General features: G+C 42.5%; 2 protein-coding genes and 2 pseudogenes across 2 annotated transcripts; 1 reads left to right on the top strand and 3 right to left on the bottom strand.

Annotated features, from left to right (window-relative positions):
- Nucleotides 1-424: 424 nt before the first annotated feature.
- Nucleotides 425-1,173, bottom strand: LOC146486409 (uncharacterized; annotated as a pseudogene).
- A 4,379-nt stretch (nt 1,174-5,552) lies between these two features.
- LOC146486408 (uncharacterized) lies at nt 5,553-18,044 on the top strand (annotated as a pseudogene).
- Nucleotides 18,045-21,353: 3,309 nt separating this feature from the next.
- LOC146486407 (uncharacterized) lies at nt 21,354-23,177 on the bottom strand. The gene has a single exon (XM_085097209.1). It carries the CDS (start codon nt 23,175-23,177, stop codon nt 21,354-21,356), a length of 1,824 nt encoding a protein of 607 aa, XP_084953335.1.
- Nucleotides 23,178-23,568: 391 nt separating this feature from the next.
- Nucleotides 23,569-25,730, bottom strand: LOC146486406 (uncharacterized). The gene is made up of 3 exons (XM_085097197.1): nt 25,311-25,730; nt 24,438-25,182; nt 23,569-23,969 (listed from the first exon to the last, which is right to left on the bottom strand). Exons 1-3 carry the CDS (start codon nt 25,728-25,730, stop codon nt 23,569-23,571), a joined length of 1,566 nt encoding a protein of 521 aa, XP_084953323.1.
- Nucleotides 25,731-26,910: the final 1,180 nt, after the last annotated feature.

The raw sequence follows: 26,910 nt of genomic DNA, 5'->3' as shown, positions 1-26,910 counted from the left end.
CCAAAAAATCACTCTCTTCAACATTGGGGAAGGAAAGAAAAGGTATAGTAATTTTATTTTGAATATCATCCCTGTCTCCTCAGGTTGCATACTCAGGAGAAAGTGTAACTCAAGAAGACGGCTGTCATTCAAGCTTCTTCAATTCTGCTTGTGATGATCAGGAAGTTGTTTTCAGCAACTTATTGTTTTGTGTAGCTAACCCCGGACCCAGTTCTGAGATGACTGTGATGAAGAAGAAGTGCCGTCACGTTATGAAGCATGCCTGTCAAGGTTGCGAGAGCACCATAAACTGCCAGAGTTTAAACTGCATTGTTGGGCCAGGATGTTGGTAAGGAACTTTAAATTTTCCGCTTGCCCATGTCAAACATTATCATTCCAGTAATGAGGGTGTTGGATTATTCTTAATGTTCGTCAATATTTTTCTTCAAATAATGATTCCCTCAGTGCAAAGGACGGGAATGGCAGTAATACGCGGTCCCCAGTTCTGCTTAAATTGTTTTACCACTGCTCTTTTTCCAATAAGGTTGTGTCCAGAGGTTGGAGAAATTCTTTTGTCCTATAAACATGACACAAAAATCAATTTTACAATTAAAAGAATGGAATGAATTTAAACCTAACAGGTAAAATAAGAACTGAACACTTACGAATCCGCTTTCATCTATGAACACAAACATCTGCTCGGAAGACCACTCTTGCTTCTTCAGATCTTTGAAGCGCAATTTTGTTGAGCTGATTATGAAATAGAGAAAAGTCCAGGTTAATTAAACGTTTCATAAGCCGTAAAAAAAATCGATTACAAAGCAGAAAAATTCAGCTAACCTTTTTTAGACTGAAACGATTTCGTTTCAGATAATAGAAAATACTTGCTAATGCAAAATCTGATCCCGTCTCAGTATACACATCGTGCGCAATTTCTGACAGTGTCTTTTCGGGGTGTCCAAGCACTGTTTCCATAATCAAAAATTCCACGTGCGGGTGCATGGCCACACTGTTTATCGGTCTTCCGATGGTATTTGCTTTTACTTCCACATGGTTTAAAACTTTTGAGACATATCGCTCGATATTTCTTGGTGACATCCTCAAAGCGGCTGCCACCTCATCCACTTCATATCCTAAAATTTCATTCATCCAAATGGCTCGCCACCGTAGATCTTCACTGTATGGGCGAGGCATAGCTGATTTTGATTAATTTATTCATAAAAAAATCCCAAATAACCTTGCGGTCTTGTCTTTTAGCTTTTTGCTTTGATCCGACAACGTTAATTGAAAAAGCTGTATACAATCTCGTAAGGAAAGAGCAGTCGCCTGAATAGCAGAAGTGATTGGCAGGTGTTTTCTTTGGTTTCTGGCCGCCACATTGGTGCTTATGCGCATGGGCACCAATGTGGCAGTACAACTGAAGCGCTTATCAGCATGATTCACGAACGGAACAGTGCAACCACAGTACTGGAGCCCGGTAAGGGCAGTCCTGTTCGACTTCAAGAAAGCCTTCGATCTTATTGACCATCACATATTGATCAATAAACTGCACAACTATGATCTCCCTGAGGCTATTCTGTTCTGGATTATCGATTTTCTCGCCGACCGCAAGCAACAAGTGAAGCTCGGCTCCAACTGCTTCTCAAGTTTGTATTGCGTTGTGTTCTGCGAGCGGGCATATTTCTCAGCTGGGAAGCATTCTTTGCATTTCATTTTTATTTTCAAGTTTTTTATGGCCACAGTTTTGTAAGTATTTTTCTTTGTTGTTTGGTTGTATATTTCGGTTTGTTTATTTCGCGTGGTTCTTGTTGCTTTTTTCAGTTTGTAATTTATAATTCCCGTTTTATTTTATTTCAGTCGAATCACTCACTAGCACACTTGTTTTGGGTTATACGTTATCTTCGTATTTCCCCTTTTTCATCTTCATTAAACTTTGGAAGTGCATTCAAGCTGTGGTATTTTATTTTTGTGTTCATGGCGGCGGCGGCTTTGGCCTGCCACATTTATTTGAAAAACTGTGTGGAAGTTTATGTCAGCAACCCAGTTGGTTTTGGCCACATGCTCTCACAGGACCGTCGAGTCGACGACCGCTCCGGGAGTGGCACTCCTCGCTTAGAGTTGAAACAAAATTTGAAAACTTCACGGAACGGATATAAGGGTCACGTAACAAGGATTCGAAATGAGATTGAAGCGTTGATGGTTTCGCGAGAGTATGAATGTGTTCGAAGCAAGCTAGCTAACCTGGAACCAGCATTCACGAACTTTCGGCGTGCTCATGAAGCTTATGTACAGTGTCTTGATGATCCGGAAGAAATTTTTGAAGCAACAACTTGGTTCGAAGATCTAAGCGACGAGAATCGCCGGTTTGTGCAGCGCATTCAGAAGTGGCTTGATGGCTCTCAGAGGTTGCCTTCGGTGGATGCGAATGATTCAGCCAGCCAGTATGGCTCTTCTTCGGTGTTCAGAAAATCTCGGAGTTCGGTTTCTAAAGCAATTTCGCATTTAACGGTGAAGGTCAAAGAGGCCAAGGTAGAAGAGGCTCTCGCTGAGTTAAAAATGCAGCAACTCAAGAAGAAATTCGATTTGCAGCAAAGACGTGTGGTAGTAAAGCGCGAGGAGTTATTGGAGGTCGAAAATAAAATTGAACAAGCGTGTCTTAGAGTGCAAATTTTAGAGGAAGGAGAAGGTTACAAGGATCATTTTGCGTATTCCTTCGATCCACCCCCGACGTCCGATGTTCCACGAGCCAAGGGCGACGACCCGCGAACTGTTAATTTCCTGGACACCGGTTTTACGGCGAAGTCTGCACTTACACACGCACCTTTGCCATCGAGACTCGAGACGAACACATTACACGTGCGTTCCGATTTAGATCCTGTTTCTCAATGGAAGTGCAAACCCGCTTACGGTGAGCCTAAAGCTAGCCTTGACCGTGGAAATCCTCCTTACCATGAAAACCTTGAACAATTATTGCATCAGCAGCAACAAATGATTGGACTTCAACAGAAGACCTTCCAGTCAATGGCGTCCACGATTAAGCAAGGATTCTCCTTACCAAAACCTGACATTAGCAAGTTTGACGGAAATCCACTCGATTACTGGAATTTTTTTCGCTTGTTTGAGAACAGCATCACAAGAAATGCATCGGATGATAGCGAGCGCCTCTCGTATTTGTTGCAGTTCTGCACAGGGACTGCAAAGGACGCCATTAGCAGCTGTTCGGCTTTCGAGCCTGCGGTTGGATATCAGACAGCTAGAGTGTTGCTTGAGGAACGTTTGGACATCCATACAAGATTGCTACTGCACACCTCAATAGGGTAGTTCGAGGCCCTCCGTTAAAGCCTTATGACCAGCATGGTTTACTGACCTTTGCGGATCAATTAAGAGACTGTCAAAACGTCTTGGAATCCATTGGATACCTGAACGAGATCAATAGCGCCGAGAACCTGAGGAGCGTCGCGGAAAGACTTCCGTTTTATCTAAGAATCAAGTGGCTAGAGGTTGCTGATCGTTTGCAAGAGTCGGGATTGAGACCTAGAATTCACCACATCTCCAAGTTTGTGTCCAAGAGAGCCCGAGCAGTGAGCGATTCTGTGTGTGGAAACATTATTGCTGGTGACAGAGAGAAGACCAAAAAGACTAACAAGCCCAGCAGCTCATCAAGGGGAACCACATTCGCGGCTCAAGTGGGCTCAGTCAAGCCTGTTTCCTCCAATGTGAAGAGTAGCGCATTTAATGATAACAGCCGTTCTGCTGTGAACCAAGGTATTGGTGCTGGGTCCGGGAAGTGCGTTGTATGTGCAGGCCTACATCAGTTATGGAACTGTGAGGAGTTCAAAAGAAAATCGTATGCCGATCGCATAAACACTTTGCGAGAACACAGATTGTGTGACAATTGCTTCAAGATGGGACACAAAGCCAGGGGATGCCTGCAAAAGAGTGCCTGTTATGTCGAAGGTTGTAACAGGAAGCATATGACGGTGATCCACCCCCCCCACGGAGCTGTCTGCGAACCGCAACATTTAGGTCAATTGCTTTCGTGAAGGAGTCCTTCGTCTGCGCTTAGTTGAAGATCGTGTTAACCAGAGTCACACAATGACAATCGGTGCAACTTCCGGTGGTGATGGTGTCACTCAGCGTCACGCCTTTAGGGCTGGTACAACTTCCGGACCATACCGCGATTTCCTGAGTCACGCAACTATGCCTGATATAACTTCCGGTGGAGATCGTGTCACGCAGAGTCACATGACTGGCATTGGTTCAGCTTCCGGTACACATCGCGATATCCAAGGTCACACAAGTTCTTGTGGAGGTCATGTTACTCAGAGTTATGCAATTGGGGTTGGTGCAAGAAATCAAAGAAACCAAAACAACCGTTGCCAGTCAACTGAGAAGAGAATACACCTCAGAGTTGTTCCGGTCAAAGTACGTGACAGTTTGTCTGGTCGTATGCTCTCCTGGATAACGGATCAGATGTTTCTCTCTGTGATTCTGAGCTGGTGAAGGAGTTAGGTCTTCAAGGTAAACGGCGAGATTTCTTCCTGACCACACAAGAGAAGAAGGACAGTGCTAAGTCCGGCTTGGAGCTGAAGCTTACCATTTGGATGGATGAATGGATGGATGGATGGATGGATGGATGGATAGATGGATGGATGGATAGATAGTTTAACAATCAATACATGACTGAATTGCGTATTTACAATTAATAAAATAGATAAAAAGTACGTATAAAACTAGGTACAGTAAATGAAGATATAAAAAATATGATAAAAAGGGAAACTAAGAATAGTTCTTTGGATGGTGATTCAACATTGGAAATACGAAGAGTGTGGTCCGTTGATTGCTTAACTATCTCAAGTCAAAGTATTCCAGTGCCTGAAGATGTGAAAGGATGGCCTCATCTGAGCGACATTGAGCTTCCAGAGATACAAGGCAAAGATGTTAGGCTGCTCATTGGATGCAATGCTCCAGAGGCTTTTTGGGAGTTGGAAGAGAGACGTGGTGCAAGGGGAGAACCTGTAGCTGTTCGATCATTACTTGGTTGGACTTTGATGGGACCTGTTGAGAGGTTTAGTGGAGATTCCAATTTCAATGTGAACTTTGTACGTCTGGAGAGCGGTAGAGGTGATCATGATGAGGCTTTATTGCAGCAAGTAGAAAAGTTTTGGAGGACAGATTTCGTTGATGCGTTATGCAGTTCTAAAGTGGCTATGTCCGTGGAAGATCAGAAGGCACTAAAAACGATGGAGGATTCAGTTAAGATCGTCTCTGCCCACTACCAAGTAGCTCTTCCTTGAAGAAATCAGCCACCTTATCTTTCAAACAATCGATTGGCGGCCGAGCAGAGGTTGCAGTTGTTGAGGAAATGGTTTCTGTGTGTTGAAGAATTCTTTTAAGAATACAAGGGGACAATCAACGATTACATCACCAAGGGGTATGCCCATCGGGTGCCTCATAAGGAACTCAACCCCACTGGCAAGCCTCTATGGTATCTTCCGCATCATGCAGTTTTCCACCCCCACAAACCAGATAAGCTGAGAGTGGTGTTCGACTGTGCAGCAAAGTTTAGAGGAATGTCATCGAATGATCAGCTGTTACATGGTCCTGATTTGACCAACAACCTGTTTGATGTCCTCAACAGATTTCGTCAAGAATCGATTGCCTTTGTCTCGGATATCGAGGCCATGTTTCATCAAGTGAGAGTCGACCCAAGGGATCACGACGCTCTTCGTTTCTTGTGGTGGCCTGGTGACGATGTGAGACAGCAACCAGTCGAGTATAGAATAGAGGTTCATCTTTTTGGTAGCACCTCTTCGCCTAGGGTCGCGAGTTTTGCTTTAAGGAGGACTGCCCAAGATAACTATGGCGATTTTTGATATGAAGTGATCGATACTGCGCTCAAGAATTTTTACGTTGACAATTGTCTTAAGTCGGTTTCTTCAAGGGCTGTTGCTGTGCGCTTCAGAGTTGAGCTTTGTGGTTTGTTGTCCAGAGGTGGTTTTCGATTAACCAAGTGGCTGAGTAATGATAGAGATGTGCTACAGACTATTCCGAAGTACGATAGAGCTCTGTCAGTGTTGGATTTGGATTTGTTTAACGACAATCTTCCCCTCGAGAGAACACTTGGAGTTCAATGGAATGTGGGCACTGACACATTCACTTTCAAGGTTGTACCAAAGGACAAACCTTTCCCTCAAAGAGGGATTTTATCCGTAACAAGCTCGGTTTATGATCCTCTTGGGCTGGTGTCACCTGTTGTCGTGTCTGCCAAGAAGCTTTTGCAAGACCTTTGTCGAAAGAAATTAGGATGGGATGATGTAATTGCATCAGAGGAAGCTATGTGCTGGAAGACATGGCTCGCAAACCTGCCTAAGCTTTCTCAAGTCATCGTGTCACGGCATCCTAAGCCAGGAAACTTTGGAGAGATATTGTCTTCTCAGCCTCACCACTTTGCCGATGCATCCCAAGTGGCATTTGGCGCAGTTGCATATGCAAGATTTGAAAATGTGGACGGCCTGGTTCATTGCAACTTTCTTGTGGCAAAATCTCGTCTAGCCCATGTAAAACCGATGACCATACCGAGGCTGGAGCTGTCGGCAGCTGTCCTCGCAGTCAAGATTGACCGAGTACTTCGTGAAGAGTTGGAGTTTGCGATCGACAAGTCAATTTTCTGGTCAGATTCTACTGCTGTGCTGCAATATATTAGGAATGTGGAGAAGAGGTTTCATACCTTCGTCGCCAATAGACTTGCAGTCACACATGATGGTTCTCAGCCTGCCCAGTGGAGGTACGTGCCAGCTTCCGATAACCCAGCAGATTTAATTAGCAGAGGAGCAACTGCAGATGAAATGATTCATAACACTCAGTGGTTCAGCGGTTCAGAATTCCTGTGGAAAGATGAACATTTCTGGCCTACTTTCCCAGAACCCTTACACAAGACTTTAGATGAGGATCCGGAAATCAGGAAGGAAATACAAGTTCGTCTTTTGGCTTTTCCAGGAACAACATTGAATTCGATGATCCAACGTTATTCTTACTAGTACAAGCTGAAGAGGGGTGTCGCTTGGCTCATCCGCTTCAAAGAATTCATAAAGAACAAGCTTTATTCACGTAGGGGACTAAGTAATCCCTCGGACACCCGTCTGCTACCCAACGAACTTTCTTTGGAAGACATAAGGACCACAGAAGTTGAGCTAATCAAATACGTGCAGAGAGAGCCATTTCCTCAAGTTTTAGACGCTCAAAAGAGGTCAAGTTCTTTGGTTCGGCAGAAGCATGTACTGAGATGTTCAGGCTCGAGTGGCTCAATTTACAAGTTGAGGCCTTGACTGGATCAGAGGGGTATTCTTAGAGTTGGAGGCAGACTTGAATATGCTCCAATAAACGTCCAAGCAAAGCATCAGATTTTGTTACCAAGCAACCATCACTTGTCCAGCCTTATCATCATGGAACATTATGAGCTTGTTGGGCATTTTGGCCAGGAATACGTGTTGGCGAGCTTGCATCAAAGATTCTGGATTGTTAAGGGTCGTGCTACTGTTCGAAGAGTGATTGGGAGATGCCTTACTCGTCGAAGACAGAATGCTGTTTGTGGACAACAATTGATGGCGAGTTTACCCAAAGATCGGCTGACCCCTGATCAGCCACCGTTCGCTTCCGTTGGTATTGATTTCTTCGGGCCATAGTACGTCAAACAGCGTAGGAGTATTGTAAAGCACTATGGATGCCTTTTTACATGCTTGACCATGAGAGCCGCTCACATAGAGGTGACCGAGTCTTTGGATACAGATTCGTTTGTTAATGCACTTGGGAGATTTATTAATTGCAGAGGTCATCCAAAGATCATAAGAAGTGACAACGGCACCAATTTATGTGCAGGAGAGAAATTCGAGAAGCCATAAATGATTGGAACCATCGGAAAATCGAGAAGTTTCTTCAGCAAAGGAATATTGAGTGGAGATTTAATCCTCCAGGAGGTTCCCATATGGGCGGGGTTTGGGAGTGTGTAATCCGGTCTGCGCGCAAGGTCCTTGGAAGTTTGTTGAGGGATCAGCTGGTTCTGGAGAGGCTCTTGGCACCATTATGACTGAAGTGGAAAGTGTTTTGAACAGTCGTCCTTTAACGCCTAATAGCGACAACCCTGCAGATTTTGAAGCTTTGACACCCAACCATTTATTGCTCCTGCAACCGGAGGGTAGCATGCCACCAGGTGTTTTTTCTGTATTGCAAGCACCGTTGGAGACAAATTCAGTACTCAGCGGATGTACTTTGGAAAAGATGGCTCTCAAGTTATCTACCTCCCCTTCAAGAACGCCAAAAATGGACAAGACCGTTACGGAATTTTTGTGTTGGCGACTTGGTTTTGGTTGTTGATGAAAGAGTTCCACGTGGACAATGGCCTTAGGGTCGGATTATTGAAGTGCATAGTGGAAGAGACAGTCTCGTTAGATCAGCAAAGATTGCAACCAAGAAATGTACTTTGACAAGACCGCTAACGAAGCTGTGCTTTCTCGAGCAGGACCTTAAATGAGAACTGTCATTAAAGGAGGACTTTTCAAGGAAACACCGATCACTTTTTGTGAACTTGAACTTTCAAATGTCCTTAAAACAGAACATTTATTTGTTTATTTATTTTCCGTTACTTTTTTAGACGCTTAACAGTTTAAGTGAACTTAACGCTTTAAGTTCAGGGGCCGGAATGTTGCGCCTAGAATTCAATTTATCCCTAAGGAGTTTGCTCGGAATTATTTCAGTGTGTTACATAAACATTTACATACTGCGTCAGTATATAAGCTAATGTTTTCCAGCTAGGTTATTTTCCTTTCCGTCTCAAGTTTGTATTGCGTTGTGTTCTGCGAGCGGGCATATTTCTCAGCTGGGAAGCGTTCTTTGCATTTCATTTTTATTTTCAAGTTTTTTATGGCCACAGTTTTGTAAGTATTTTTCTTAGTTGTTTGCTTGTATATTTCGGTTTGTTTATTTTGCGTAGTTCTTGTTGCTTTTTTCAGTTTGTAATTAATAATTCCCGTTTTATTTTATTTCAGTCGAATCACTCACTAGCACACTTGTTTTGGGTTATACGTTATCTTCGTATTTCCCCTTTTTCATCTTCATTAAACTTTGAAAGTGCATTCAAGCTGTGGCATTTTATTTTTGTGTTTGTGGCGACGGCGGCTTTGGCCTGCCACACTCTTAAATCATACATGTTACCTTGTGGCTGTATGAACATTATATAAGCTTATATGAACATTTTCATCTGATTTATTCGGCCTTCTTTCTAATTTTGAATTTCAAATATCAAACAGGTAATCTGAGTTGTATTCTCCAAATAATATAAGTCTTAATGCTTTTGGAAATCGAGAGGATTAACATTCTATGGAAAGGAACTAATCATTAAATCTTTGGGGCCGTCTAACTTAATATATTCAATTTCAAATGTTAATGTCCCTAAGGATATAGTGCCTATGGTAAAAGAGAAGATGTTTCGTTTCCTTTGGAAAAATAAGAAGGACAAAATAAAACGTACTAGTATGTACCAAAATCTTTCCACAGGAGGTTTACAGATGGTTGACATGAAACTTACCAGTAAATCGCTCAGACTTGCATGGATCAAAAGACTTCTTTTTAGAGATAACTGCAATTGGAAAAAAATACCAGACTACATTTTTAACAAACATGGAGGTCTAAATTTCCTGCTTCGATGTAATTATAATGACAAGTATTTAAGAGCCAATGTCGGAAAATATCGAGAATCTCAAATCAGTTCTAAAAATTCGAATTTTTGCTGATACCACCCAAACATCCCTGTGGGTGAACTATTTCAAGAAATGATATTAAGAAATCCCCAAGCGCTTTACATTTTGAGAATTTTAGAAAAGTTCGAAAATTCGCTAAAAATACATTTTTTTTATTCGGGAAATGGGTGCAAATTTTAACAATTTTCATCGAAACAGTACAAGAGCGCAAAAGTTCCTATTGACTTGATATTACTCATGTATTTAGAAGACATCAAGGGCTTTAAGACTTCATAAAAAGGTTTTGCAAAATAACTATTGTAATATAGTTTCTGGCTTTTATTGTGTGCACCCCGATTGAGTGTTGTTTTGGCAGTCAAAATAACGCCCAACTTCAACCGCCAAAAGTCGACCCTGGTATGTCACAAATTGAAAAACGTATTATACTAAACGAAAGAACTGTTATTTTATTAATTACACCCGAAGTTTTAGCTCTGCAAATTAAAACGTTTGCGAGTAATAAAATTTTAACTTGAGCCCCCCAAGTCGCCGTGCGCGACAAGAACGTGGAATGTAAACAAAGGAAAATATATGCAAATCGAGGAGAAAATCACACAGAAGTTATAACTAGCCCGTCAAAGCGCAAGGAATTGATGAAAATTCTGTTATCTAAGCAAGTATTGCTATCTGGGAAGCTAATAAAGCGAAATTGTTCGTCGAATAATCTAAAACAAGGAAAAATACTAAAACAAAGTATTAAAAAGAACAGCGATTGGCTTTGCACGGTCACGAAATCTGGTCGGGTGAATCCCCGGTTCTGAAGTAACAGGCGTTCGGTCTATCAATCATTTCAACTTCAAAACCCCATCGGCAAACTATGTTTATTTTTTTATTTTATTAGCTTCGCCAACAGATAATAAATTTACTTAGATAAAAATGAACTATGAAACAAAACGGACCGTATTAATTGTATCCCAAATAAAATAAACAATAATTGTTTGTGCTCAAAGCCAAAAAGCACAAGATGCAAGTATATCAAAGCAAACATTTACAATAATGATGAACACACCTTCCAGGCAGGGCCTTCTACGGACGTCCATCGCCTCCAAGCTTTGAGATACTCTTACGAAAGAATTGGTTTTCGATGTTCGTCCAGGATTTTTTAGAAACTAATACCCTCCACCCAGTCACAGTCTTAGCAAGTGTTCATCATCTTTCTCGTGATGTAAGGCTTTGTAGCTTACCTGAATGAAATGACTTAAAAACTAGCGAGTAACTGAAATTGTAACATACGTCCGTACAAAGGTTTCGGCGCCAAATGTTGGTTCTTTAATTTGGTGTCAAGTTACATGTATGGTCAGTGATTTGAATAAATTACCCTGTGCACAGCCCCTCACGCAACATTCCTCGTGTACACGTAATCACCTAATTCTGTACAGTATTTCGAAATCCAAACAAACTACATTGCATAAGCGACACATGGTATAATCTACAGCGTTTATAACGCTGTGTGTGGAAAGAAAAAATGTTGTGCAGTTTTTCGACTCTGGTTGATGGAAATTTTAAATGCGATGTTAGCCAGGAATATCCTGGTCAATACGAATGTATACCTCTTCTTAAATGTGAACGAGACATCACGAGACATCTGGAAATGTATGGCCTTAGTGAAGATCCATCATTGGAAAGTGAAATGAAACTGCTACTAGCTCGTGCAGGTAAACGACATTTGGTTTAATTTTTACTTTGTTTTTAATTTTGTTGCGTGATTATTGCGTGAGAGTACTATTACGAAAGTTCTCTTCTTTTAATCAGGAATTTTTTCACCTGATGTGTCTCATGAACTCATAACTATATGTCCCCGTCATCGGGCGGAATATGGTATAAGATGGAGAACAGGGAAAACTAGGTGTTCGGTTCCAAGCCCAATGATCGCACATAAGTCAGCAACAGTGAAAGGAACACGCAGAATAAACAGTCAACTATCTTCACTTATTTTGAAGGAAACAGGCCAGCTAATTGCTGTTGGATCGCGTAAGTGATTTTTACGTAATGTCTTGTAATTTTTACTGAAGTTCTCATGAGAGATTGATAGAACGGCCCTGGTAGTAACAAATTCTTGGTTGTCACGTGACGTTACCAATTTCGAAATATTCAAAACCAGGAGGCCTACAGAAATTTTGCCTTCATCTAAGGAAAGATCACCTAAAAATATATCTCTTCACAATTCCTTAGCTCGATATCGTGCATTCTTTTGACAACAGGTAACCGGCAATAGTGGTTCCAGACGTAATCCATAGGAGCCCTGTAAGGAATTTTTTTTACTGAAGTGATGGAACCCGGGGTGGGGGGAGGGCACTCAAGGGAAGTTTGGGTAGGAGTGTGCCGCCACCCGCCGAGGCCTTCAAACCCTGACTTAGTTAAGTTTAAGACAAAATTTGTCTTTTCGCTATCCAGTTTAAGACATTTGACCTAAATTTATGGCCCTGATTATTTGTTTCACTTTGCATAAAAAATTGAGTAATTTTTCAAACTAACATAATGGAATTAGGATTTTTCCAAAAAAAAAAAATTGTTGGTAACCACAAATGTAGACCCTCCATCACTAACCTTGACACTCTTTTAAAGAGACACCCTGTTTAAGACTCAAAAGCAAAAACTATACGCTGTTCAGCGGCGCACACCCGTATGGTCCCTAATCTCGTACCCAGATCTCACTCTGTCCTTGAGAGATCTGGTTTTTGCCAGTGTTCGCGACTTTTTTTCGCGAACTTTTTTGTGTTATTACCGAGGGGCCCAGAGAAGTAAGACACAAACAAGAGATGGCGACAGAAGCTGTCAAATAAAGTTGCAAAAAAAATGGCGAAAATGTGTGTAGACATTAGTTATCCCCGTTCTCTCATGAGCTTAACCGGTCTTAACCATGATATGCTTCGAATTGCCAAAAACTGGACAGGAACACTTGCTCCTTCCCCCCCTCCCCCTCCCCCTTTTTTTGGGATAAGCTGCAATGTGTTTTGCAAATATTTCAACTGTTAGGAGTTTAACAAAACTACCTCAATGTTGAGGACTAGAAAAAGTAAGACTACTTCACTTTTTTTCTCGTGGATGAAGAGGTATACAATTGTTACACTAACATACTATTATTTTGCATTTGCTATTTGCTTCACTTGTTCTGCACATTTGACGAGGGAAGAGGAAACACATGTAACGGGTGCTGGAGCTATAGAGAAGGGATTAGAAGGACCTAGGGAAGCTAAAGTGGAAGAGGAGAAGTTAGAAGGATCTATGGAAAGTAGGGATGAAGAAAAGAATTTAGAAGGACTCATGGAAACTGGTCATACAAGGCTGGTATGTTCATAAGCCCATAAAATAAGTTATTTAGTACTCAAAATATTTCTCCGTTAATGATTGGTTCAAAAGCCCCGGATAATTCTTTATAAACAGCAAACGTTGACGGCGATTGTGGTATCTGAAAAATGATGTCAATATCACAGGGAAGAGGCCATAAAAAGAGAAGGCAATCGAGAATTGCTGGGGTCGAGGTTGCCACTAAGCATAACTCAGTTTCTGTAACATGAAGCACCAAAAGAAATAAATTTAGGCAGATCGAGTAGCGCGAGATCCGCCGAGGCTGAAAGGCTGAACTTCAACCCAATCAAACTTAACGAAGCAAAAAACTGTGAATAAACTACCATCGGACGAGCAAATTGTTTACTTGCGCCTTCACTGCTTTTGTTCAGCTGATTTTAAAAAAAATCAAATTAAGGTAGCTGTTTATTTAGAGAAGTGGCGTACCCAACCGCATATCCTCTTATCCGTACAAAATCGGACAATACAGCGCGCTTTTGTGAAAAATGCAGCAACCCGGATTAAACTGTAATGGGTATCATAAGGATTTTCTAATTTGTTATTTATTTCAAATGTGTAGGAAACCGAGGAATCAATATCTGCAGACAGTGATGTATCTAGTGCTGTCCTTGGTGCATTAAGCAAGCTAGAAATTGCCGATGAGACCCTTTTAAGCCCTGAAACCAGGAGCACAACGTCTACTCAAAGCGATGAAATTCTTCCCTCTCAAGCAACAGCCGCAGAAATGCAGCGTAGCCTTCTGAATGAGTTCTTGGTGGCTTGGAATATCCCGCCGCTTCAAAGAAAATGGTTGGACTTTAGCAGTTGCAGTGAATCCACTAAACAAAGGTATACAAGAAGATCAAGCGACATCGTAGCTGCAGTGCTAAAAACCATTTCCCCCCAAAATGCTGGCCTTATTTGGAGAGCCATGACGTCAACAGCTGCCATGAACAAGTTGCTTGGTATTGAAGAAATCTCACAAGCAGATCAGCGTTACCTAGAAGCCTTGACAGAAGCGTACAATAACGCCGATAGCTGGGATACCCGCCGCCAAATCCTTTCTGAAATGACTGGTGTTGCTGGTTATAAAATGTTAGCCACTTTCATTCCAGGGCTAACAACGTACCGGTACACTATGGCAAATTTGCACCGCCTTCAGTTTGGTCGAGGAGCACCTGTACCTCTTCAGGTGTCAACAAGAATAAAAGTAGATCTAAAACGGTTAGATCATTTTCTGTGCTTTATTACAAGCCCACAGCTAGTGCAAGATCTTCCGTTCGGACAGAAACATTTGACTCTTTCGACGGGTGAAGTCATTAAAGTTCCCAACGTGATAAGAACCATGATACCTCAGCGAATCGTGCGTCAATATACTCAGTACTGTGAAGAGACTGGCTTTCAGCCTTTTAGTGAAAGCACGGTGTTACGCATTTTGTCTGAATGCAGTGCGTCAGTAAGAAAGTCTCTTCAGGGACTCGATTACTATGCCGCGGAGGGTACACGAGCATTTGATGACCTGATATCACTGGTGCGTAAAATAAACGAAGTGGAAAGTGACATGGATTGGGAAACACGAATGATCGAGTCGCTCAAAGCTGCTAAGCTTGACTACAAGGTATGTTTTAGCAAACCAAAAATTTGATGGTTAATGCATTAATAAACATGGGTACATTTCACCTCAGTTCCCGCCTGATCGTTAGTATCCTATAGGATACTAGAAGACATCACTGTTTACCACCATTGTTTTTGTAATCAAGAGCCATTATGGCTCTTGTTGTAATTCAAATTTGCAACGAGTGAAAAAAAAAAAAGAATCTTTTGTTACAAGAACCAATGCGCCTCTTCTCTGGGTTCCAGAGACTTTTATTGCCCGTATTTCGGTTTTTGTCAAGTCTTTATAGTGAGCCGTGTTTTTCTCGCGGCTTCGGCCGAAGATTCCCGCCGGCCGCAGCACGCGAAAAAAAACGTCTGGACCCAGGGTAATGCACTTCGTGTTGGCACATTAATATCAATAGGTGACGTAAGCGTGAGTATCGCTATATCTTGATCCCATGTACGAAAACATTTGTGTGAAAGGCGTATAACTTGGGTAGCAAGTACATAGAAGCGCATTGTTTTTGTAATCAAGAGCCATTATGGCTCTTGTTGTAATTCAAATTTGCAACGAGTGAAAAAAAAAAAAAAGAATCTTTTGTTACGAGAACCAATGCGCCTCTTCTCTGGGTTCCAGAGACTTTTATTGCCCAGTTTTCGGTTTTTGTCAAGTCTTTATAGTGAGCCGCGTTTTTCTCGCGGCTTCAGCCGAAGATTCCCGCCGGCCGCAGCACGCGAAAAAAAAAACGTCTGGACCCAGGGTAATGCACTTCGTGTTGGCACATTAATATCAATAGGTGACGTAAGCGTGAGTATTGCTATATCTTGATCCCATGTGGGAAAACATTTGTGTGAAAGGCGTATAACTTGGGTAGCAAGTACATAGAAGCGCAAAAAATATTAACTGGGATGACAAATTTTTGACTTTCACTGTCGTTGTGTGTAGCCGATCGCCGAAATAAGTTGATTAAATGAGGCTTATTGCTTATACAATGATCGACTTCTTTGCAGGTACATTTAGAGAAAGAAGCTAGCATGCCAGATCACTGTGTAGCGTTTTCATTGAGCGATGCTACCGATCCAGACTACCGGGAGAAGTGTCAACACAATCACGAAGGTACCTGTGAGCAGTGTGAAGCGCTAAACGAAACTTTAAGGGAAATTGAAAATCGTATAAACCGTTGCCATTTTTCATCTGATGACGCGGAGCGTGATGAAGCGATTTACATCATGCAGTCATCGAAGCTTGCCATCCGTTCATGGCAGGGCCACATATTACGATCCTTTAACCAAGACCAAGCGCGACTGGATTGTCTTGACCTTCTTGACAATGAGACATTACTCATTGTCAACGACTGGGCAATGAAGTTTCTACCGCAGAGGTACCGAGAATCGCAGTCTGACTGGTTCGGGAAGCGTGGCATATCCTGGCACATTTCCGTGGTCTATAGAAGATCTGACAGTCAGTTACAGTGGCAAGGATATATTCACGTCATCCAGTCATGTAGTCAGGACAGTACCTCCGTGATATCAATTATGCAGGATGTGCTTCGCTCTGTCAAAGCCGAGTATCCAAACGTAACGAAGGCCTATTTTCGGCAGGACAACGCTGGATGCTATCATTCGTCCGCAACGATCCTTGCGTGCCCTGTAGTTTCGAATTCTACTGGAGTCCAAATCAGACGCATTGATTTCAGTGATCCACAGGGCGGCAAGGGAGCTGCAGATCGTCTTGCAGCCACATGTAAGGCTCACATGCGCAGTTTCATCAATGAAGGCCATGATGTCACGAATGCCACTCAATTAAAAGACGCTCTTGTCTCACATGGAGGAATTGATGGTGTTCGCGTAGCGTGTCTGGATGCAATCACAACGGCATTACCAATCAGCGAAACAGCGAAGATCCAAAATGTCAGTAAACTCAACAACTTTGAGTTTACAGAAGGTGGTATCAAAGCATGGAGGGCATATGACATTGGCAGAGGAAAAGGAATCAAAGCCGATACCTTGACAACAGGTAACATTCAGTCTTGAAGTTTTTGTTGTTGTTGTTTGCATTTGGGACCCTGGACTATTTTAAAATGTTCTTTAAGAAAAATTAAGGATGGCTAAGAAAACCTTAGACTGCAAAACAGTCGTTTTTATTTGTGTGTGTGAATGCGCGAATTCTCGCGCGCGAAGCGCGAGCCTACCACGCCCACTACGTAATCGGTAAGATCAACTCAAAACTAATAAGAGCAATGGAAAAATAATACCAAGTATAGCAATATACAAAGCTCTTTTAAAACTAGAACACAATACACTGAATTTATTCGTTTACCCATCGTTTTGACACTTTTAATTTCCCTATTTACAGAATCCGAAAACAGGTGGTTAGAATCTACATTTTCTCCGGGGAAATTCAAGTCTCTCGGCCATAAAGACAAAAAGCATGTTGATGACGACGAGTCTCCCAAAACAGAAGAGAGTTCCAGTGACATTCAGGAGAGTCAGACCAAGCATGGTGTATACACTTGCCCAGAGAGTGGATGTACAAGGGTTTTCCAGAGACATTCGGCATTGACGAAACATCTATCCTCTGAGAAATGCATACGGTCCCTGGAAAAACACACTCTTATGGACCTTGCCAAGCTTGGCTATCAGCAGGTTTTAGAAGAGGGCGTCGGTGTTGTGCCAACCTTAAGAACCAGCAGTGTTGCAAGCAAACAATCCAGGGAACGTTTAGCAGAGGGATGGGCGTTACGACCAGCTAAGAAGGGATATCGTTTTAGTGAAAAGCAGAAGGCCTATCTCACTGCTAAATTCACCATTGGTCAGTCCAGTGGACGGAAAGTCGACGCAAGTCTTGTAGCACGTGATATGAGACGTGCCCATAGTTCGAATGGCGAGTGGCTTTTTAAATCAACTGAGTTTCTGACCTCTCAGTAGATATCTTCATATTTCTCCCGTCTTTCTGCGACAACTCGCCAGCAGACCCATGAAGTCGACATTATAGCTATTGAAGAAGAAATAAACTTTTCTGCGGCCAGAGACAAAGCGATGGCTACTGTCACCCTCCAGCATCCAATACTGTTTGACCAATACAACATCTGTGCCATGGCAGAAGAAGACACATTGAAGAGCTTGAAGGTTTCGTTGCTGCAGGTGATTTGCCAAGGCCTCAATCTCGACATCCCTAATCCACCAATTCGCCGTAAAGCTCCATACCTGAAGTTGCTTAAAGAAGCCATCAGTGATTGTAGTTGCCAAAGCCAAGAAATCGACTACTGAAGAGGTGACTCTAGCAAGTCCTGTCCCTTAACATCGAGAAGGAGACCTCCTTTTTTACTTCCACCAATCTGTCGATCATTTCTTTAAGTAATATTTTATGTAAGTAAAGAAAAATAAGTGGAGGTTTTCGCCGCTCTCTCTGGTTCGATCCCGAGAAGAGACTTTCAGGGGAGGAGCGCAGGCTCATTTCCTAAACAGCTGCTGGTAATTGAGCCTACCAAAATCTCAAATACTTCAGTTGTAAGGGACGGACCATTACGAAAGTTATGGGGGTGGGGAATTTTAGAGCGGCATGAATTTTTTCGTTAACATTTCCCTTTAGGCCAATGCGAGAGTATTTTTAAGGCTACTCGGCGTGCATGAGTTTTTTTCATAAGATTTTCCCTTGCACAAAAATATTTATTTTTTTGTACTTCGTCCCCACCCCAGAACCTTTCTAATGGTCTGTCCCTAGAGCCGGGGGATATTTCCCTATAAAAATTGCGCAGCGCGTGGCAGAAATTTACAAAACACTGGAAGAGGTACAAGCATTTCTCATTTGTTTTCGGATCAATGGTCTTAAAGTCATTGAAAAGTACCGCCAAAGCTCTCATGACTCTTGGAGTCTCTTCCTCTTACTTCCCTTTCTGTCTCTTTAACTCCAGGGATGAGAAGAAGAATAACCCTGGAAAGGGGCTTGAGGGCTCCGACACAGGTGTGATTGGCATCCATATTCATTTCTGGAGAGAAGTGATATTTTGCTTATTTAGATATAAACGGAGATGGCGAAGGTGCACTAGGAGATTCTTTTAGTTCTGATTGCACAGTCCTCCTTTATTTAGTGACGATTTTGCGATGTTTTGCTGGCGACTACCCTAAAGGAAATAACTAAAGAACTCCGACATGGGCGCGATTGGCATCCCTATTCATTTCTGGAGAGAAGTAATATTTTGCTTATTTAGATATAAACGGAGATGGCGAAGGTGCACTAGGAGATTCTTTTAGTTCTGATTGCACAGTCCTCCTTTATTTAGTGACGATTTTGCGATGTTTTGCTGGCGACTACCCTAAAGGAAATAACTAAAGAACATGTTATAATTCATTTTTACAATACCGTGTACAGCAACACGTGACTTGAAAAATGTGACAGGTAACACAACACCAAAATAAACAAGATGAAGTGGCTTCTTCGTTTTCTGTGTTTATGTGAGGATTATTTACTCCCTATCTACAAATAGCTCTAATGAACAAATAAGTTAGTCTTTTTTATGACATGTTTAAACAAGACGGAGGGTTTTACTCTAGTGAGAACTGCGCAAACTTGGAACACGGAACACGACATACTGGTCAGTGAGTAAACAATTCTAAAATGTATATAATTAGAAATTTGCGATGCGGGAAATCTAATTCCCAAGTGAGTACTATACTTTTCTAAGATTATTTTAAACTCTGATTTATTTTGTTGTATCTTGTTACGTTTTGGAATTAATATCGCGTAGCATAGCCAAGGGACGGACCATTTAAAATGGAATAGTCGATGGCCCGTAATAGCCTCTGTCATTTCTTTATATTCTAAAAATAAACTTTATACATTTTATGGTTAATTTCTATCATGCCTCAAAATATCTACTTTTACTGACATTGTTTGTTTGCTCCATGGTGCATTTTGAAAGCTTCTTTAGAAGCGTTTGGAATTAAAATGATTGATTTTTTTTTTACCTCGGAACCATCCGCGCTAGTTCATCCGACCCGATTTCATGACCCTTAGCCCTCCCGCCCCAGAATAGCTTTTTTATTATTATTGGACGGATAATTTCGCTTTATTAGTCTCTCAGATAGCAATACTTGTTTATATAACAGAATTTCCATCAATTCTTTGCGCTTTGACGGGCAAGTGATAACTTCCGCGTAATTTCCTCCTCGATTTGCATATGTTTTCCTTTGTTTACATTCCACGTTCTTGTCGCGCACGGCGACTTGGGGGGCTCAAGTTAAAATTTTATTACTCGCAAGCATTTTAACTTGCAGAGCTGAAACTTCAGGTATAATTAATAAAATAACAGTTCTTTTGTTTAGTATAGTATTTTTTTCAATCTATGACATACCAGGATCGACTTTTGGCGATTGAAGTTGGGCGTTATTTTGTTTGCCAAAACAACACACAATCAGGGTGCACACAATAAAAGACAGAAACTATATTACAATAGTTATTTTGCCAAACCTTTTTATGAGGTCTTAAAGCTTTGGATGTCTGCTAAACACATGAGTAATATCAAGTCAATAGGAGCTTTTGCGCGCTTGTACTGTTTCGATGAAAATTGTTAAAATTTGCACCCATTTCCCGAATAAAAAAATGTATTTTTAGCGAATTTTCGAACTTTTCTAAAATTCTCAAAATGTAAAGCGCTTGGGGATTTCTTAATATCATTTCTTGAAATAGTTCACCCACAGGGATGTTTGGGTGGTATCAGCAAAAATTCGAATTTTTAGAACTGATTTGAGATTCTCGATATTTTCCGACATTGGCTCTTAAGGCACATTCCGACACTTTATAGAGACATACTTATTGCATTTGATGAAATGAAGACTCTGTACAATTATGATCAAGGAACTGACACCATTCTCTTCAATAACAAAGACATCTTAGTTGATGGGAAACCGCTATTTATAAAGGAATGGTTTACCAAGGGTATCCATACAATCCAACAACTTTTTAATGAAAACGGTCAATATCTAACTTTTCCAGAATTTCAAGCTAAATATCATTGCAACACAAACTTTCTCCAGTTCTATCAAATCTTGAGTGCAATTCCTGTGCGTTTGAAGAACACAGCGCAAGTCCTAGGGTAAAACGTGATCTTCAATTACAGAGAAAACTGGGAATCTTTCTTACTGAGTGTGGCGACCGCTTTTCTTTCGAAGAAGGGCGTGCGGAAACGACGATTACAAAGGCCAAAAGTCTAACATAATCCGTATCGGCTCTGTTTATTTAAGTCACTAACTGAGATCAGGCGATCACCGAAAGGCAGAAAATCAACAAACATACATACAGCTTGAGGTAGTCCTACTGTTGAACCGCAAACAAGATCGTCAAAGACTGTAAGGCTACTAATCTGCACGGGTTGCGTGAGAAATAACTGTCGCTTCGAGCGAAGCTTAAACCTAGTCAAGACGTTCAGCGACGTCTCAGCTCCACGTGGAGCTTTAACAGTCCCGTATGAAAAGACGTCATGACACGTGATGTGTCTCGTTGCGTAACGCAATGCCTAAACGGTTGAGAGCCCGTTACATGGCTCCCCCAGACATGGTAAAATGTATGAAATTACAGTAAACAAATATGAATAAAACTAAATGTTCTCAGAGTTCACTAAATAAATGTCTCTCTTCCTGAGAATTGTTCTGGCTCACCGACGGGGTCGTACTCTGGTCATTAAGGTCTACTCCAAATCAACCGTTACTTCTATCTTCATCTTGTCGGTAAATCAGGATCAACTTGTGGATAGGTCTGTCAAACACCTTTCTGGTACCGGATCGAGTGACAAGCAGACGGACTTTACGAACCAGGCCATCATCGCTGGGCAAAACTTTGGTAACTTTCGCAAGTGGCCACTGGTTTCTGGGGCATGTTTCGTCACGGATCAAGATGACATCACGAACTTCACTGTTAGGGCTGGTTTCGTTCCATTTCTGGCGTTTTTGCTGCAGCATGCAATATTCTCGTTGCCAGCGACCCCAAAACTGTTCCGTCAGGTACTGCACTCTGCGCCACCATTTCTTCGTGTAAAGATCTGGCCGCGAGAAGTTTCCTGGAGGTGGTAACACCACTTTAGCTTTAAAGGTGAGCAGGTGGTTCGGTGTGATTGGTTCAGGCGCATCTGGATCTGACAAATTGTCGATCGTAAGTGGGCGACTATTTACGATGTTTTCTGCTTCTGTGAACAGAGTTCGTAGAGCTTCATCATCTAATTGCTGGGCATGGTCTTGCAAAAGGCTTGAGAGAACTGCACGTACGGTGCGAATAAGTCGCTCCCATATGCCGCCCATATGGGATGCAGTTGGCACGTTCATTCTGAACTCGATCAGATCGCAATCTTGTGTCAGGAGAAAGTTCTTAATTGCATCAGTATTGACTTCTTTCAAAGCAGCACTGAGCTCGTTTTTGCCTCCCACAAAGTTTGTTCCTCTGTCGCATCTCAGTTCCCTAACTTTGCCTCTTCGATTGACGAAGCGTCTGAGAGCATTGATAAATGAATCTGTTTCCATTGTGTTTAACGTTTCCAAATGAATGGCTCGAGATGATAGGCATGTAAAGATTATACCCCAACGCTTTAGTTCTTTTCGACCCTCTTTGATGTACCAAGGGCCGAAAACATCCATGCCTGTATACGTGAAAAACGGGGCAGGAGTAAGCCGTTCTTCAGGAAGGTTAGCCATCTTTTGGACTTGAGCAGATCCGCATAACTTGCGGCAAGTAACACATCTCTGAGGCAGATAGGAGATAGAAGAACAACCATTGATTATCCAGTAACCGGCTTGGCGAAGTGCATTGTGGGTCATTCCACGGCCCTGGTGGTGCTGGTCTCTACTATGTTTCACTTCAAAGGCTAAGGCAGCTTTCTTGAGTCGACCCCCCACTCTGAGTAACCCTTTTTGGTCAAGAAAGGGATCCAGTCTGAACAGTGTGCTTGTCTGTTTCAACTTTTCGCTTCTGACGCGGGCGCTGTTGCGGTTCTGGAACATGTGGTCACCCTCATTTAGCTTTTGGAGAACCAGGATCTCTTTCTCGAAGTAACGTAACTGCACTGACTTGAGAATAACTTCTTCTGCTAAGTGCATTTCTTCCACCGTTGGCGGGCCAGCTACTGGTCGTTTATTGTACTGCTTGTTAGGTCGAATCTTTTCAATCATTCTCTGGATAAAGCTGATGCTTCTTTTCAGGCGGTCGAGCGCTGAAGAATGGTTGAAGCATTCTAGTTCTAGAACTTTGGGGAAGAGTTTCTCTTCTTTCCACTTGGTAACTTCGTGGTTCGCAATGAGAGCCGTTGCTTTGCATTTCTTTACCTCTGGGTCTTCAGGATTCAAATCAGGAGCAGGGTCATGGTTCACCACCGACAAATGATTCTTCCAGAGGAAGTCGGGACCTTTGAACCACACTTCATTTTCCGAGAGTTGTTTGGCAGTTATGCCTCTTGACGCAATATCAGCGGGGTTGTCAGAGCTGGAGACGTAAAGCCATTGTGTCGGATCTGAGCTGTCACGGATTTGCTGCATGCGGTTTGAGACATACGTATGGTAGCGTCTTGCTTCGTTGCGTATATAACCCAGAACGACGGAGGAGTCAGTATAAAACACCTTCACTAGATCGAAGTAGTTTAAGCATTGACGCCACATTGACTGAAATCACGGCTGCAGTGAGTTCACGACGTGGAATTGAAATAGACTTTAGTGGTGCTACTCTGGCTTTACCCATAAGGAGGCTGACATGTACTTGATTCGCATTGTTTACAAGGCGCAAATAGGTTACTTGACCCAGGCCTACGAAACTGGCGTCGGAGAAGCTATGCAGTTCTGTGGTGACTGGTTCACCAAAATTGCTGGGTTTGACACATCTTGGGATCTTGATATTCTCTAGAAGGGGTAACTCTGATCTCCACTTTTCCCATCATGAATGAATGTGGTCTGGTACAGGATCATCCCAATCGATGCCATCACGGCACAGTTCCTGGAGTAACTGTTTCCCCACTAAAATCACTGGCGCCACAATGCCTAATGGATCGTATACTGAGCTTACGGATGATAGAATCCCTCGGCGAGTGAGAGGTTTGTCTTTAAGCTGAATACAGCATCCAATCGTGTCAAACTCTATGGACGAGTAGGTACCCAGTGAGCGTAGGACAGGCAGAATATCATGCCGGAGATCCAGATCCTTTAGGTCTTTTGAGCGATCTTCAACAGGTAGAGCTTCCAACACTGTCTTACTATTACTTGCAAACTTGTGTAAGCGCACATTGACGGTTGCACACATGGCTTGAGTTTTCTTGATAACCTTGATGGCACCTTGACCTTCAGGCGTGTCAAAAGACTTTAGTCCATCGTCCACATAGAAATCATCTCGTAGGAAATTCGCTGCTTCCGGACCAAACTCTTGTCACCCAGCTTCAGCTGTCATTCTAAGACGAAAGTTGGCAACGCCCGGCGAAGAGACGGCCCCAAATAGATGGACATTCATGCGATACTCAATGATTTGGCCGTCCAGGTTGTTATCGTTGAACCACAGGAATCTCAGGTAGTCTCTGTGTTCAGGGTTTACGTAGAAACTATGGAACATCTTTTCTATGTCGCATGTCACTGCTATTTCTTCTTTCCGAAATCGTGACAGTACACCAATGAGAGTATTCATCATGTCAGGTCCTTGCAGGAGGAGTTTGAGAGACTGATTGTCGAAGACAGCACTGCAATCGAAGACTATCCGAATTTAGTCAGGTTTCTTCGGATGGTAGATATCAAAATGCGGAAGAAACCAGACTTTGCCTGCTTCGGTCTTAAGTTCCTCTGATGGGACGGCACTGGCGTGATTTCTGTCGAAGAGGTTTTGCATAAATTCGGTGTAGTGGTTCCATAGTTCTCCATTTCTTAGGAACTTTCTCTTGATGCCTAGTAATCTCTTCAAACATTGTTCACAATTATTTGGCAGAGAAACAGTATCTGTTTTAAAAGGCAACGGCATCTCCCAGTTTCCCAAATCATTTTTGTGTATGCCAGTGGTAAGGATTTCACTGAAGCGCTTGTCTTCTACGCTTTCACCTTTCTCAGTGCCTGGGATGTTTCGGGCATGATAGAGTTCACTATAATCCAACTGCATCATCTCTCTTATTTGCTGAGGCGAGGTAACGTCTTTAAGGTGCTGTCTTGTGGCGAAGGACACTATGGACTCTTCTTTGAAACGGTTGCTTGTTGGCACAGTGAAAACATTCTGAGGGCATTCACTTTGTACTGTGATGCAGTTTACTGAGGTACAGTTCAATGTTTCTTCTTCTTTGTCGACGCACACTGGACCAATGATCGTCCAGCCGAACTTGTATTCTTCAGCCCAAGGTTCATTATCGCTGCCATAAATAATGCGCAGTGGCTGGAATGCTGAAGGAATGTTACCGCCAATTAATAAGCCTATCTCCACATTGGGATGGTAATGAATGTGACAGGCGATTTCTTCCAAATGCTTCCAAGATCTGGCTATTTCTGGTGTCGCAATGTCTCTTTGACTAGCTGGAATATTCTATTGTGAATAAGCAAAAGGAATCTTGATGGACTTGTGACGATTTTCGGTGTCTTGGATTCTAGACCATTGACTTTCTTGGTGCGGACACTGTTCAAGCCTGTGATCGTATTGATTTCAAGGTTCACTTCTTGGCCTTCGACCTTAAGCTTCTCGAGAAGGGGTTCAGTGATAAAGACATCTGTTGACTGATCGTCCAGCACTGCATAGGTGGGTACCTTTGCCGAGGGATTGTCTTGGTGGAAGACTTCGATCAGGACTATTCGAGCACAGGATCGTGCTGGCCGTCCTTGCCCGCAAACTTGAGAACAGGCGGAGTTAGTTTGACTGGTGTCCTTTTTCTTTTGTCTGGTCGGGTCATGCAGTATAGTAGCGTGCATCTGCTTGCAAATCTTACATTCTAACTTGTCTCTTTTGCAGTCCTTCGAGACATGTTCGTTAGAGCTGACACATTTTAGGCAGATCCTGTTTTTCAACAAGAAATCTTTGCGCTCCCCATAGCTCAGTTTCTGAAACTGTTCACAGTCATTCATAGCATGAGATTTCATCTTGTGATAGAAGCAATAAGTGTTAAGTTCCGCAGGGGTGCTAGGGTCTGGTTTCTGAGTTGCAAAAACATTCGATGTTTGGTTTAACTCGACTGGAGAGGTTACTTCACTATCAAGTTCTGTGCCACGGTGCTGGTTAAAGCACTGCCTGCAGATCGTTTACCAGGTGTACGGTTGGAGTTCTTAGAGCGGTCTGACTGTGTTGAGCTGCTCGCTCCTGAAGTGAGAGTGATCTGAGGAATGTTTGTCCGTTCAGCATGATAACGTACTTCCAGCACAAAGTCTTTAAAGGAGGGGAAAGCATCTTTGCCATGGCTTTTCTGAAGCTTTAGCACCTTGTCTGACCACTTGTTCTTGAACCAAGCAGGAAGTTTTTCAACGAGGCTTTGGATCTGTGACGGGTTATTGAGAACTCCTAGGCCGCTCATGTGCTGACTTGCTATCTGAACTTGGTACAGAAAGTCACTAAATTCCTCTAAAGCAGCAGCGTCATATGGAGGAATCTTTGGCCAGTTCGCCAATCTTTTCTCAAAACTGGTACTAATAATCGCAGGATGACCAAACCGTTCCTTGAGAATTGTACGTGCTTGCTTGTATGCGCTGTCTGGGTCTTGAACAAGGTACTGCAGTTGTTCGATAACCCTTTTGGCTTTACCATCCAGATATTGGTATAATAAGTGCAGTTTCTGCTGGGCTGTGATAGGTATTGAATTGATTAAGCTGTCGAACGCGTTCTCCCACAGGAAGAACTTTGTTTGGTCTTGCTCATCTCCCTTAAACACATCCGGTTTAGCCTGCGGTAGCCGTTGTAGCTGTGTCAATCTGGTTAAAGTGTCACTGAAATCTAGCAGGTAATCTTGTGGTGGAAGGGTTTGAACTGGATCGGGTGATGGAATAAAAACTGGTGGATTTCCACAAAAGCCTCTTGAAGAGGTGAGACCTGGTCTGTCCGTGTGGGGTGTGGCAAAGGTTGTTGGGACATTAGATCCAAAGCTAGCTCTCGTGTTTGTACTGGTATAGACCGTTTTGCATGAAGAGGACGTTGTGTTCTGAGTTAGGGGGACCTGTGTTCCAAGGCTGAATCTAGTGTGTGTACTAGAATAAACTGTGTTACTGGTGGGAGACGTAAACATTGGTGAGGCACTTGCAGTTGGAAATGCTTGAAAATTCCGCGGTACTG

Source organism: Pavona decussata, unplaced genomic scaffold (genome assembly GCF_977016875.1).
Source record: "Pavona decussata unplaced genomic scaffold, jaPavDecu1.1 SCAFFOLD_21, whole genome shotgun sequence".
NCBI classification, from domain to species: Eukaryota; Metazoa; Cnidaria; class Anthozoa; order Scleractinia; family Agariciidae; genus Pavona; species Pavona decussata.
This window is presented reverse-complemented; position numbering and strand designations above follow the sequence as displayed.